The 13534-nt window shown below is 30.7% G+C and overlaps 1 protein-coding gene and 1 long non-coding RNA gene across 3 annotated transcripts; both read left to right on the forward strand.

The window, feature by feature from the left end:
• The first annotated feature begins 303 nt into the window (after positions 1–303).
• On the forward strand, positions 304–1701 carry LOC107921457 (bZIP transcription factor 27). 2 transcript variants are annotated; one of them, XM_041087218.1, is made up of 4 exons: positions 304–908; positions 1043–1120; positions 1218–1289; positions 1389–1701. In XM_041087218.1, the coding sequence occupies exons 1-3, from the start codon at positions 513–515 to the stop codon at positions 1284–1286; spliced, it is 543 nt and encodes a 180-aa protein (XP_040943152.1). In that variant the 5' UTR covers positions 304–512; the 3' UTR covers positions 1287–1289; positions 1389–1701. The 2 variants fall into 2 exon arrangements, with proteins under 2 accessions (XP_040943152.1, XP_040943151.1); XM_041087217.1 differs by having other exon boundaries at positions 311–908; positions 1378–1701.
• A 6068-nt stretch (positions 1702–7769) lies between these two features.
• LOC121213883 (uncharacterized) lies at positions 7770–10348 on the forward strand. The gene is made up of 3 exons (XR_005909397.1): positions 7770–8741; positions 9043–9102; positions 10302–10348. It is a non-coding gene; the product is annotated as an uncharacterized lncRNA (long non-coding RNA).
• The last annotated feature ends 3186 nt before the right edge of the window (positions 10349–13534 follow it).

Genomic DNA, 13534 nt, shown 5'->3' on the forward strand with positions numbered 1-13534 from the left:
CCGATTTTTACCTATATGACCCATATTTGACCCATATTTTCTATTAAGTGCCGCTTATTAAGCTGCCTCTATTTTTTTATTTTTATTTTTTGTTTTCATACAAATTTTGTCAGAATATTAGGGTGGTGCACCCTTCACCCTTTTGAATGTACCATTTTGATATATAATTTTTGGAACATACCATTTTAGTATTTATTTTATTTTATATTATATAAGTAAAAAACCCCTTACTCTCAATTCAGATGCTTATTCTTGGGTTTTCATTTTTTTCTTTGTTTTGTTATTTTGGGGCCCCCTTAAACTGGAACAGAATCAAAGTTGAAGCAGTTGTTCGGCATACGATATTACCAGTAAAATTGATTATATTGCTAATGTGGGCACCTCAATATTTAAGACTAGTCTTCTCTCTCTATTGTTCACCTCTATATTGCTAATGTGGGCACCGGCTTGTAGAAGCAACAACAAAAACGGCAGCATAGCCTTGAGATCACCATCTTAACCCTAAAGTATCTATGGAGGAAGTTTGGGGAGATATTACCCTAGCTTCTCTAAATGATCACCCAGCAGTCACTCCCACTGCCAACCCCCCTTCCTTTCCTAGCGTGATCCTTCAAGACTTTTTGGCTATACCCATCAACAAAGAAATGCCTCCAACAGCAAGATCAGGTTGTGGCACATCCCTGACTGAAGAAATCACCCTTTTTGGGTCTCTACCACCCACTCCTGCCACTTTGTTCACCTTGAATGCAAGATCCATCGCAAGTGCGGCAGTCAAAGCTCCTGCTCCATCTTTCCCTTCTTCTTGCAGAAAAAAGGGTCAAGAAAATGGAGAAAACTCTGATGATCCACGGCATAAGCGCAAAATTAAGAATAGAGAATCCGCTGCTCGGTCAAGAGCAAGAAAACAGGTCAATGAATCTGTTTCACTCTCAAACAGAACTAGTATATGAATTGTATTAAGCTAGTTCTGTAGAAAAACTGAATATTTCTTATGTCGTTTCCTTCGAGAATTGAGAGTTCCTTTGGATATGGAGTGCCTCAGGCTTACACAAATGAGTTAGAGCTTGAAGTTGCTCGTTTACTGGAAGAAAATGTTAAGCTTAGAAGGCAACAAGACAAGGTATTAATATATCAATTTTGCAGACGTGTAGTTATAAATATAAGATCTCATTGTTTCCAAAGGAATAGGTTGATTAATTGGGTTGTTGTTTTTGCAGTTACTGGCATCCCCACGTCAGATTCCAAAAAGGAATACTCTATGTAGAACTTTAACAGCGCCCTTTTGAGAAGTAAGAAGGCAGCCATTTTCTTCTTTAGTCAATATCTATTTTTCTTCTTTTCCTTCCTCCAGCAGCTGAGTTATAAATTGTCCATTAGTGGAAACGCAGATTCTCTTAAATGGGCTAAAGTTGGCCACGAATTCCAAGATATTTGGGTGGTTAATATTACACATCCATCACTCTCAACTGCTTGTCAAGACAAGGATTAAAACAACCATAAAGAAGGGGCTGTTTTGGTATCCCAAGCAGATGGTGGATGTTTCTATATCTATATTTTATATATTATTCGGCTATTTGCTTGAAACAAATCCTCGTCTTTTCTAGGTGTTTTGTTTATGTTTGGTTTGTAAACAACGAGCGAAAAGATGGAATTGCTTAAAGTGGAACTAGGAAAAGAATGGTGGTGGGTATCTTTCAATAATTTTATCTTGCCTAACTCTATCTCCATTGTCCTTTCCCATTCTTAAATAAATTATAATTACACAAAACTAAACTAACCCATATTAGTTTATACTAATTAAAGCCTCAACTAGTATAACTAAATGAAGAAGACAATAAGCCCAACATCAGTGGAAAGGATGCTGGCAGACCACATTTTCAGAACCTCAGCTTGGAACTTGGACCTGTAACAATCCTCCAATCAACCATCTTTCAATAACATTTTAAAAATTAATGTCTAAAATATTCTAATTTCATACCTTTCCTAAAAATATTTCATAAAAACTGTTTTTAACGAAACAAACATATATTCAAGATTTTCTTTATCTTTTCATCGTTTAATTGAGTTTATTTTATAACTATAAATTTATAGTTTATATTATTCTTTGTAAAACAAACACAACATAAATATATTTGTTATAAAATATTATAGTGCAATTTCCTTTTAACAATCGAAATTTATTTTATAATAAGAAAATATTTTGTAATAATCAATATCATATATAAACTTAATACTGAATAATACTTAGCTAAAACTTAATTCAAATCACATATATTACTAGGGGTGTGCATAATTCGGGTAAAATCGAAAAAATTCGGTTAACCGACTGAATTCGGTTAATCGGTCGGTTAATCGAATTTTTTCGGTCGGGGGTCGGTTAATTTTTTTATGATTTTTTGGTTAACGGTTAATTCGGTTCGAAATTAACCGAAAATTTTCGGTTAACCGAAAAAATTAATAAATAAAATTATCCAACCCAGCCCAAACTCAATTACCCAACCCAATAAAACTAAAACTAAAGTTTACCCAATTACCCAATCCAATAAAACTAAAACTAAAAGACAACCCAATTTACTAAAGTCTAAAACCCAATTTACTTTAATAATTTATAAATTTTTTAAATTTTAAAAATAAAAAATAAAAAAATTCGGGTAATTCGGGTATTTTTCGGTAATTCGGTTAATTTGGTTAATTCGGTTAATTCGGGTAATTCGGGTAATTTTTAACCAAAAATAAAAAAATACATAATTTTCGGTTAATTCGGTTAACCGACCTTATTAACCGAAAAAATTTCGGTTCGGTTAATTTTTTAAAAAAAATCGGTTCGGTTAACGATTAAAATTTTTGGAAGGTCGGTTAATTCGGTTATAGTAATTTCGGGTCGGTTAACCGAATGAACACCCCTATATATTACATAAACAAGAGTACATATTGACATATTAAAGTTGTAAGGGATAAGTGAAGCTAAGCATTATTTAAACAAAAATTCATATTTATATAATTAAAATATTCATTTGTTTATGCTAGGCTAAAATATGTCATAAGTCCTTGTACTCTTCATAAATTTGAAATTTAGTCCATGTGTTTTTATTTTTAGGTTAGTTCTACTTTTTAGATATCAAATTTCAGGTCCAGCTGCTAGCATTATGAAAATATTTTGTTAAATTCATGTTCATTATAACGTCATTTTTAGTTATATGAATACCGAGCATTTTTTATTTATTTAAAAATGTGACATCAACAAAACAGAAAAAAATTAAAAATGTTAACAATTGGACTTGATTTTCAAATTTGAAAAGTAGAGTGACTAAATTCCAAATTTGTGAAGAGTACATAGTCTTATGACATATTTTAACCTTTATACTACAAAACATTTATTATTAATATATTTATAATTGTAATAAATATTTATTATTAAAATATTATTTTTGAATATTTTTCAATAATATATGAAGAATATTATTTAAAATTGTTATTTTTAAATTTTATTATTAAGATAAAATTTAAATATTAAATAATTTAAAATAATAAATTATATTAATAATTTATTATATGATTAGGTATAGATAATTAAATATGTAAGTTTAATAATATTGGAAATTATAATATTTTATATTAATATTTTATTAATTTTAAATTTTTTTTAAAAAAATAAAATTTATTATTAATATAATAATATTAAGCTTGATTTAAATTAATTTTTATATAAAATAAAATCATGTATAAAGGAGCTTATGCTTTTCAAAAAGGTAAGTCTATAACACCCTACACCCAGCCTAGAAGTTAAGGCCTGAGTGTGTAGGTGACATTGATAAATTTGAAACTTTACCCCTTTGTTTCCCACAACACATCTTATTTTGGAAATAAAAAATTTAGAAAACGAATAGTCAGAAAATAATAATTTTTAGCTAAACCTTTAGTGTATTCTTTAGAAAAATCTCATACTCGAAAATACTTACGTATATTTAAATCTCTTAATCACTTTCTTAATTAGCAGTGAAAAACTTTCAGAGTATTAGTTTTGAAAACCAAATTCTAATTTGTTAGTTTGTATGATTTTGTAATTTTACGTTAAAAACTTCTAAAAACCATCGAACAGAACAAAAACCACAACAAAGTCCAAAACGCATTTACAACCCAAAATAATTAAAAACGCAAACCATTTTATTTAATAATCCGAGAACACAATCTAAGCTCTCATACGCCATCCGATTTGAAACTTGTTGGTTACTTGAGAGGAAAATAAACAAAGAGTGAGTTTACGAGCTCAGTGTGTAACACATCCCTATCAACAAATCAGAAACACATACATAAATAGATACGTTTTTAAATACAAATTCAAACATATTCTCATATACAGAATCAAATGTATTTTCATAATCAAATACAAATGCATATACAGATTCATATACAAATGCAGACACAAATATAGATGCAGTCATAGATCCTACCCCTATCCACTACACACCAACTCCGTCCGACCAATCACACCAATTAGAACTACAAGAGTTCATCTATTCAATCATACTAGGTCGTGGTGGTATGCCATATATAAGTGCAGCCGAGTTGCCAAACAGAAATGTTGTGGTAAACCGCCAGAATCAAATATATGTGGTCGAGCTACTATAACTACAGTCAAACTACCATAATAGATATTGCAGATACACTACTAGAAGATGCAATAATACTACTAGAATCACACTTCCTCTATCACATATCATATCTCACCCCAATGCATATGCAAATACTAACAGATATCAGGTACACATATGACCTATATGTTTTTCAAATCAGAACATGCTAACAAAATTATCGAATTACAGATCATATACGAATTTCACATTTTAGACATGCTTGAAATTGAAACACATACACTATCTATATCACATACAATAGAAAAATATCAGATTTCATATTTCAGAATCATATTTAAGCTAAACAGACCCCACGTGAGGTCTAATTACAAATTTCAGAGTCAAACGGGCCTAGGTGAAAATTTTCAGAAAATGGGCTCACACGCCCATGTGACCCACATTGCCCAACCCGTGTGGTCCACATGGTTTATCACACGCTCGTGTGACCCACATGCCCGTGTAGGCCACACGATCCAAATAACCAACCCGTGTGACACACACGGTCTGGCACACGATCGTGTGACGTCGACTTTGCAGTTTTTAGCTTCATGTCGTTCGCTTTTTTTTTTTAGTTTTCCGTTACACACCTCAGTATTTTTTGATATGAATACAACCACGAGATATCTAGAACCTAAAACCAACATCCACTTAACGAATTAGCACATAAAACGAGAATAGACTAAGAGCGCACGACCCTTATTTCCTAAAATTTAAGCCTAAACAATTAGGCACTCGACCTTGAACAACCAAACGACCTCGTTTGCTTACCTTTGAAGATAATACAACTTCCATCAGAATTTAGTTTGCCGAAGGAACATCGGTCTCAAAATTTTCACCTAACCATTCGTATGACAATTCATTAAACTCCAAACCAAATCAAACTAATTACCAAAACCCAGGGCGAGAGCAAAAACACAACAATTAAAGAAAATAAGGACGACTAACATATTAATTTCCCCCTTACCACAAACGGGTAAACACCAACCTTCAATGAAGATTGGCACAAACAATACAACAACAGAAGAGCAATGAAGCAATCACAAAAGAAGAAAAGAAACCAACAAAAATTGGTCAAGGAATGAAACAAATTTTGAGAAAAATAAAATCATGGACAACAAATTGAAATGAGAAAAGGAGATATGTGATATAAAATGGGAAGTGGAATGACAAAATGATGGAGAAGAATTAGGGAATAATTTTCCAAAAATAAAATAAAATAAAAATTATTATATATTTTAAAACAATAACCACTTATATCCCTACTAATTTCCTCTAACTAACCACTATCAGATTTCTCAGAGTTAAAAATAAAAATAATTTTCACTTTGCACACATAAGATTCAAACACAAGACCTAAGGGTAAGTTAACGTCTTCCCATTGAATCAATAGGCTCATTCTAACATTAATTGAGCGACAATAATTTATAACCCATACGTTTAAAAGATAAGGGTTAAAAGAAAAATAGCAAAATTTTAAAGGAAAATATTTGAATCTAAAACCTCTCACACACAAGCACAACACTTAACCACCGAACTAGAACAAATTACTTAAAATAATTTCACAACATTAATTAAAAACAAGGCGTGACCACTCTCTTGGTTCACTAACCAAATTTTACTAACCTGATTTTTGGGATGTGACAAAGTCATCTTCCATTAAACAAACACAGGAAAATGCATAAAATATTTTTCAGAAGTCATTTTCAGTGAAATAAACAAAGTCTAAATGAAAGGAACGAAAGTATAAACAATATTTTTATACAATAACTAATGTTTTTTAAATCGAACTAGAAGTTGAACCAATCAAATTATTGGTTTGATTAAAAATTATTATAATTTAAAATAATAATAAAATATTTTAAAAATCTTGGTTCAATTGGTTCAACCGTTGGTTCGATCAGTTTGTATCAATTCTCGGTCTCACCGATTTAAAGCTACCTTTCAAATCGGTCTCCTGACCGATTCCCAATCCAATCGATTCGACTAGTCGATCTGATTTGCTTCAAACAACACTGACAATAACACCTTACTATCAAACTAGCAAAAAGCCAACTCACCATTGAATAAAAAAGTGAGGCGAGGCCACCTATATAAGCCACCTCGCCCAATTTAAACAAGGTTGCTTGCACGCACTGCAACAAAATAGCCCTAAGATGACACTTTTGGACCGACACTTAGGAATAGATTTGCCGACATACGTTTTGGCCAACTCTTTGTAAAAGGGTTGGGATATACATGCCTAAGGTAACACTTAAATAAGAGTCAGGTTTGACCAACACTATGCTGACTTTTATTATATTTTTCTCAACTATATAAAAGCGTCGCCATATGAAAAGCCTAAGACGATTCTTTTTGGACTGCATCAATCCTTTTTTGTGTTGTTTAAATTTGTACCTTTTAGCAACTTTTTTGGGTGTTGACAAAATCTAATCGTATCCCGAATTTTTAGGAAGAGTTTGGAAAATGTTAACCTATCCCAACTTTTATTTTTCGTTGGCAAATATTTTAAAACGATTTTTTACTTCTTTGAATAAATTATTTTAGAATCAATTAATATTTGTAACAAGTTGATTAATATTCATTATTATTGTTTTAAATCGATTCTTTGCTTCTTTGAATCGATTGATTGTTGTTTTATTTATTAAATCAATTCTTTAGTTCTTTGTTTCTTTAATAAATTAATTAATAAAGTTCATCATTTAAATTAATTAATAATATTATAAAAATAAAAAAAATATATCATATCAAATTAAAATATAAATATTAAAATTAAAATTTAATCATAATAAAGGATTAAAATCTTAATTTAATATTTTCAAAAATGCCCTTCCAAAATGACACAATCACCAGGGGTGAGCAAATTTTAATTCAATTAAAAAAATCGAAAAAGAAAGTTTGAATTTTGAGTTGTTCGAGTCGAGTTATAGTTATTTGAGTTAATCAAATCGACTCGAATTTTTTTCGAATTTCGAGTTCAAATCGAGTTAAATTTTCGAATTCAAATAATTCAAATAATTTGAATATATTTTTTAATAATATAAATTTTAAAGTTATATTATTATTTTTTATTTTTATTATTCATTCCCCCTAAAACCTTTTTGGCTTTTACTTTCCCCCGTCTACGCCCCCCTTTTCCCGAAATCAAATCTCATTTCATTTCTTCTCCCAAATCAAACCCGTCCCCCATTCCCAAATCAAAATCCCTAAATCAAAGTATCAAACCCTCATTCCTTCTTCAGTCTTCTTCTGTTCTTCTTCATTCTTTGGCTTTATTCATTTCCTTGTGGGTTGTTTCTCACCCATTTTCTCTGGGTTGTACTTGTTTTATCATGTAAATTTCTTTTTTTTGTTCTGTTAATCCTTTTAGGGTTTTTTGAACTTTTTTTGTTGTTCCTTTTTTGCCATTTTTATAGCTTTGATTATTCCCTTATTCCTTTAACTTGAATTTTTTTGTTCTATTGACTATAGTACTTAAGTTGTGAATTCCATTGAAAAACCTATCTGGGTTTTCTTTAAAATATAATTTCCATTGCATATCTATACATAATTTTCCTTTATAGATTTGAACTTAACTAGAAGAACCATTTGAAATATTTTTTCTTCTTAATTTTTGGTGAGTATTTTTTTGTTGTTTTAAGCTTTTAGGGTTTGTGTTTAAAATCAACTTTGTTAGAGCTCTTTAACATTGAAAAGAAGTGAACTTTTGTTTTCCACCATTAATGGCAGGCATTGTTGTTATTCTGGATTGTGTTGGAGCAGCCTACCTCCAAATTAACCTTGATTACTTAAATTTTGGTGGTAGACTTTTCATCATAGGCTCCATAACTGGATTTCTCATAAAACCAAACATCGTAGTTATGATCGCAAAAAAACTTTCAATCTAAGGTTTTAATCATGTTCTAAACAACAGCAGACCAGACCCTTTACTGTATAATAATATGTTGCAAGATAATTGAAAGTTGGAAGCTTTAAATATGAATGCATCCTTTTAGGGCAAGTCACCTTCTCTAAGCGACGAAATGGGTTGTTGAAGAAGGCTTATGATGGATGCTTGTGAGAAGAAGTATAAAGCTCTCCTCAACGAGTACATGGCAAAAGGAACGCCAAGTAAGTGAAATACTTACTAATAGAACTAGATTGTCAATAAGTTTGTTGATGGTTTCATAGATTGTTTGTTGTTATTTGGCTATTTGTTTTTGTTGTAAGTGAATGTTAGTTTCTTATTTGATGTCTTCATTGTTTTCTCAACCAATAATTAAAAAATGTATTGATGAAAATTGTTGATTTAGCTTCAATTTATGGTTCTTTGGCAATTACTAAAATATTCTTCCCATATGTTCATGTTGTTTCTCATCTAACTCATTTAAATAGAAAAGTTATATTAATATTTTTGCACTTGTTAATGCAGTTGAATTTTAGACTAAAGGACCTGATGATGAGGCCTTCAGTTCGAATGATGATGAATGAGGTTTGTTGCATATTATGTGTGTGTATATATATGTTATAGCAGTTGATGAATGCAATTGTCCCAGAATTTTTTGATGTCATGGGAAACATGTTGACAACATGTTGGCAATGCATTCAATGAATGCAATTACCAAGTGATGTAATAGACAACAAGCTGACAACATGTTGTCAACATGTTGTCAACGTGTTAACTGCTTTTATAAGGATTTTTTATATAAACTAATAAGTGCATTATCCAGTGGTAATTTTTTATTAATATGATCAGTTTATGTTAATTAAATGTTCAATTAATATCATCTCAAACTTATCCAAACCCAACACATACAAATTTGCTCATATTTCGCCAAAATATGCTCTTCAAAAGTCAGGAAAAAGTCATAAAAAACATGGGAACTGAGCCAACTATGTAAGGTGTTGGCACAGACAAGGTCTATCCCAACCTTTTTAAGGTTGGCATAGAGTGGTCTATCCCAACTCTTTAAAAGTCGGTATATTAATGCTCTATTCCAACCTTTTTTGGGTCGCCTATTTCTTCCTATCCCAACATTTTTTAAAGCCCGGACTTGACTAGGTCTTTGCCAAACCTTCAATAAAGGCCGGCCTATGTTGAATTATGTTGGCACTTTTTCCAAGGCATTGTGGTACCTATGCCAATGGTGCTAACAATGACGTTTTCAGAAGCGTCGAGATGGCATATGCCAACTTTTTCTGCGTCGTCCTAAGTAAAAAAAAAAAGTGTCGTTGTCAACCTATTTTGTTGTAATGGCGTGACCTTAATTCTAAGGACCACCCACTTAAAATTAGGGGTGTGCAAAATTCAAGTAAAACCGAAAAAATTCAGTTAACCGACCGAATTCGGTTAATCAGTCAGTTAATCGAATTTTTTCAGTCGGGGTCAGTTAACTATTTTTTGATTTTTCGGTTAATGGTTAATTCGGTTCGAAACCGGTCGATTAGCCGAATTTTTTTTGGTTTAACCAAAAAAATTAATAAATAAAATTATAATATATAAATAGGCCCACTATTCACCTAAACTCAATCCAAACCTAAGTATCCAACCCAACCCAACCCAATCATAAAAATTACAAATAATTTAATAAATAAAAATAAAATTCTAAATTTTATGTTAAATTTAATAATTTAATAAACCCAACCCAACCCAAGTATATGCTAAATTTTTGCACATGTTTTTTTTTGTAGGTTTAATGCAAATGGAGATCTTTTGGAGAGAAGAAATGGATACAAATGGAAAATATTAAAGACTTACATTTTAATTATGTGTTAATTTCAAGACTTATGTAATGTTAGTGATTCAAAGACTTATGTAATGTTTTTAATTATGTAGCGATTCAATTCGGTTAATTCGGTTAACCGTCCGAATTAACCGAAAAAATTTCGGTTCGGTTAATTTTTTTGAAAAAAAATTTGTTCGGTTAACAGTTAAAAATTTTGAAAGGTCGGTTAATTCGGTTAATGTAATTTCGGGTCGGTTAACCGACTGAACACCCCTACTTAAAATAATCACATAATGTCATCCCTAGCCACACTTTATGATATAGCTCATGACTTTAATGATATAATTGATTTGACATAAGTAATGGTAATTATCTCACTAGTTTGGAATGCTAGTAATTAGTATATGTGTTTTTTGCTTAGTGGTTTAAGTTGATTATTGACTTTCAACCAAAACGATCTTCTTCGTTATTTTTAAACACTCAATTTGGCTTAAAGAGTGGGCTCTAATTCATAAATCGAACATGCAATAAAAACTATTAACTTTCCAGCGGGGAAAGTTAATTCTCTCTACGAGTAAGAAATCTAACTTAAGTTCTCACGAAAATAGAATTTATTTGAGAAAATAAATCTCCCTATTTTCCAACAAAGTAACTACGCTCAATGACATAGATATTTAACTTAGCCCACAGTCCCTTTATATAGGAAAAACCACAAGAGTTATACTTGAACAAGAAGAGACAAAATAATAATATTTTGATAAAAACACTAAGTCTTTTTGGGATTGCATGTAGCAGGCAACACACACCCTCTGGGAAACCTAGAGTGCCACCCAACTCTATGTTAATAGGCTTATTGAGTCTTTCTTGTATTTGGCATTATTATATGTTTTATCTAGTCTTTAAACAAATTCATATAATTTATCCTATCCAACAAGTTTTCTACTCCCAAAATATTATTTATTCAATTAAATAAAATAAATTTAATTAATCCTCTTCAATTAAATTATTTTTTCTCAACTCAATTCTAATTACTTTAAAATCATGACAACTTTACAGTACTAAAATCTATAAGTAAATAACTTTAATTGTCTTGTTCTGTAAACTGCGCTGACTACTTAATTTAATTTTTACAATCAGCTTCAATTATTTAAGGGTAAACTACACGATTAGTTACTAAACTATAGGTAAGTTCCGTTTTGGTCACTAAACTAAAAAAAGTTACAATTTGGTCACTAAACTATTCAAAGGTTTTCATTCAAGTCACTAGACTGTTAAAATCAATGTTATATGACTTTCTTTGTTCGCATTACCAACACCAATCGAAAGCTCTCTTTCTCCTTCTCTTCTACAGTTTAATTTTTTTTCATGAAACAACTTTGGATGTCAAGAATTTGTGAACCAAAATTCAAACAATTTTTTTTCTCTAATCTCCAACACATACCATCAGATCGACTTGGATCTAAATTATGTTCTTCTACTCGTCGATGGGTACAGAGCCATCGTACCGATCATCAAACTGTCACTTGGAGTTCACTGTCAGAACTTTATAAAAAAAATATAATAGACCATTGACTTAAATAAAAACTTTTGAATTGTTCACTGATTTAAACGAAAACTTTCGAATAATTTAGTAACCAAATTGTAACTTTTATTAGTTAAGTGACTCAAACGAAAACTTTCTCATAGTTTAGTGACTAATGGTGTAGTTTACCCATTATTTAATAGCAATCAATTAAATAATAATTCAAATAAATTAAATTAATCCTTAAGTCATCTCTTGTTCTTTGTAAGAAAATGTGTTTACTACGAATAGTAATACATGCAATATCTATTTCTCTTTTTATTGTTTTCATCCATTCAACATATCAGTTCAAAATGCAATCTGTAAAAGGGTTGAGTTGTGTAATGACCCAATTTTCAACGGTGTCGAAAAATTCTATTTTAAAGTCAAATTTCTTAAATTGAGTTAATCAAGAATTAGAACCGAATAATTATGTGTCAAGTACGAAAATGAAAGGTCAAATTATTAAGTGAAATTAATTGATTGATTGTTAAATTACAAGTACAATGACTAAATTAAGAAGAATAACAAATGATGTAACAAAATGTGATGGATTTATGAAGCAATTTAGCTTGACCCCCCACTAATTGTGTTCATGAAAATGTTTTAGCCATTGATTTTTTTAATTATTAAAAATTTGTTGTTAGATGTCGATTGAGTCTTAGTTTAGTTGGTATTGATATTGTTTCTAGTGCAAGAGGACGTGGGTTCGAGTGCGTTGAAGCGTATTATCCTCTTATTTAAGAGCTGGGGAGGGGCTATGGATAGTTTTAGGCATTATATCAAAAATCAAATATTAGAAATCGTGACGCTACACCCATATGAAAGGATTTAAACTTAAATGATAAGAGTAGGATATGCATGTTTGATGTTAGATAGATTCATGGTAGCAACATTGTAAAAATGTGAGTAGAATGATAGTAATGTGAGGTCTTTGTACTATATTTATAAAGTCAAATTTAAATTTGCTCGGGTAAATCGTGAGGTATGGGTGTTTTGGGTAATAGAAATTCAAGGGACTAATTTGAAATAAATGCATTCATGTTTATATTGTTGTGACCTATGTTCAAACTATATGACTAATGAGTTTTCCATATTTGGAATCAATTTACGTAGCTAAAGACGGCGTAAGACTTTCACGAGACGAAGGGAAAGTGAGAGTCGTGACAAATAGCCTCCTTTTCAGTTTGTGCTTTCATAATTCACTTTCAATATATATATAATTCAATAATCGAATAACAAAAGAAAATATATTAATGTTGTATGCGACCGAGAGGTACATATATACTTCACTATTCGGTATTTTAAGGTATGACGAGTGAATACGTGTAAATATGATTATCGATTTGTTTGAGATTGGTTAATTGAATATAAATATGTTTGCTATGATTTGTTTGATTGGAAATATGATCTATGATATTTGATAATGGAAAATGTCCTATTAACGTTGTCGGATAGAGTTACGAGTATAGTTGACATGCCATAAAATTCGTTTTGATAAGTGGGAGATTCAACACTATGTGTGTATTATATTGTGATAGTTCTCTAATATCTTGGGATTGAGAACGTATCATCAACTCAAATACTTTAGGGGTACGAGTGTATTTTAGTGTGGTTGGTAGAATCGATACATTTAT

This window comes from Gossypium hirsutum, chromosome D01, assembly GCF_007990345.1.
Source record: "Gossypium hirsutum isolate 1008001.06 chromosome D01, Gossypium_hirsutum_v2.1, whole genome shotgun sequence".
Classification (NCBI taxonomy): domain Eukaryota; kingdom Viridiplantae; phylum Streptophyta; class Magnoliopsida; order Malvales; family Malvaceae; genus Gossypium; species Gossypium hirsutum.

Coding starts and splice junctions, on each gene's coding strand:
- LOC107921457 (XM_041087218.1), top strand. CDS start 513: ATGGAGGAAGTTTGGGGAGATATTACCCTAGCTTCTCTAAATGATCAC. Junction 909..1,042: donor GGTCAAGAGCAAGAAAACAG/GTCAATGAATCT, acceptor GGAGTGCCTCAG/GCTTACACAAATGAGTTAGA. Junction 1,121..1,217: donor TTAGAAGGCAACAAGACAAG/GTATTAATATAT, acceptor TTGTTTTTGCAG/TTACTGGCATCCCCACGTCA.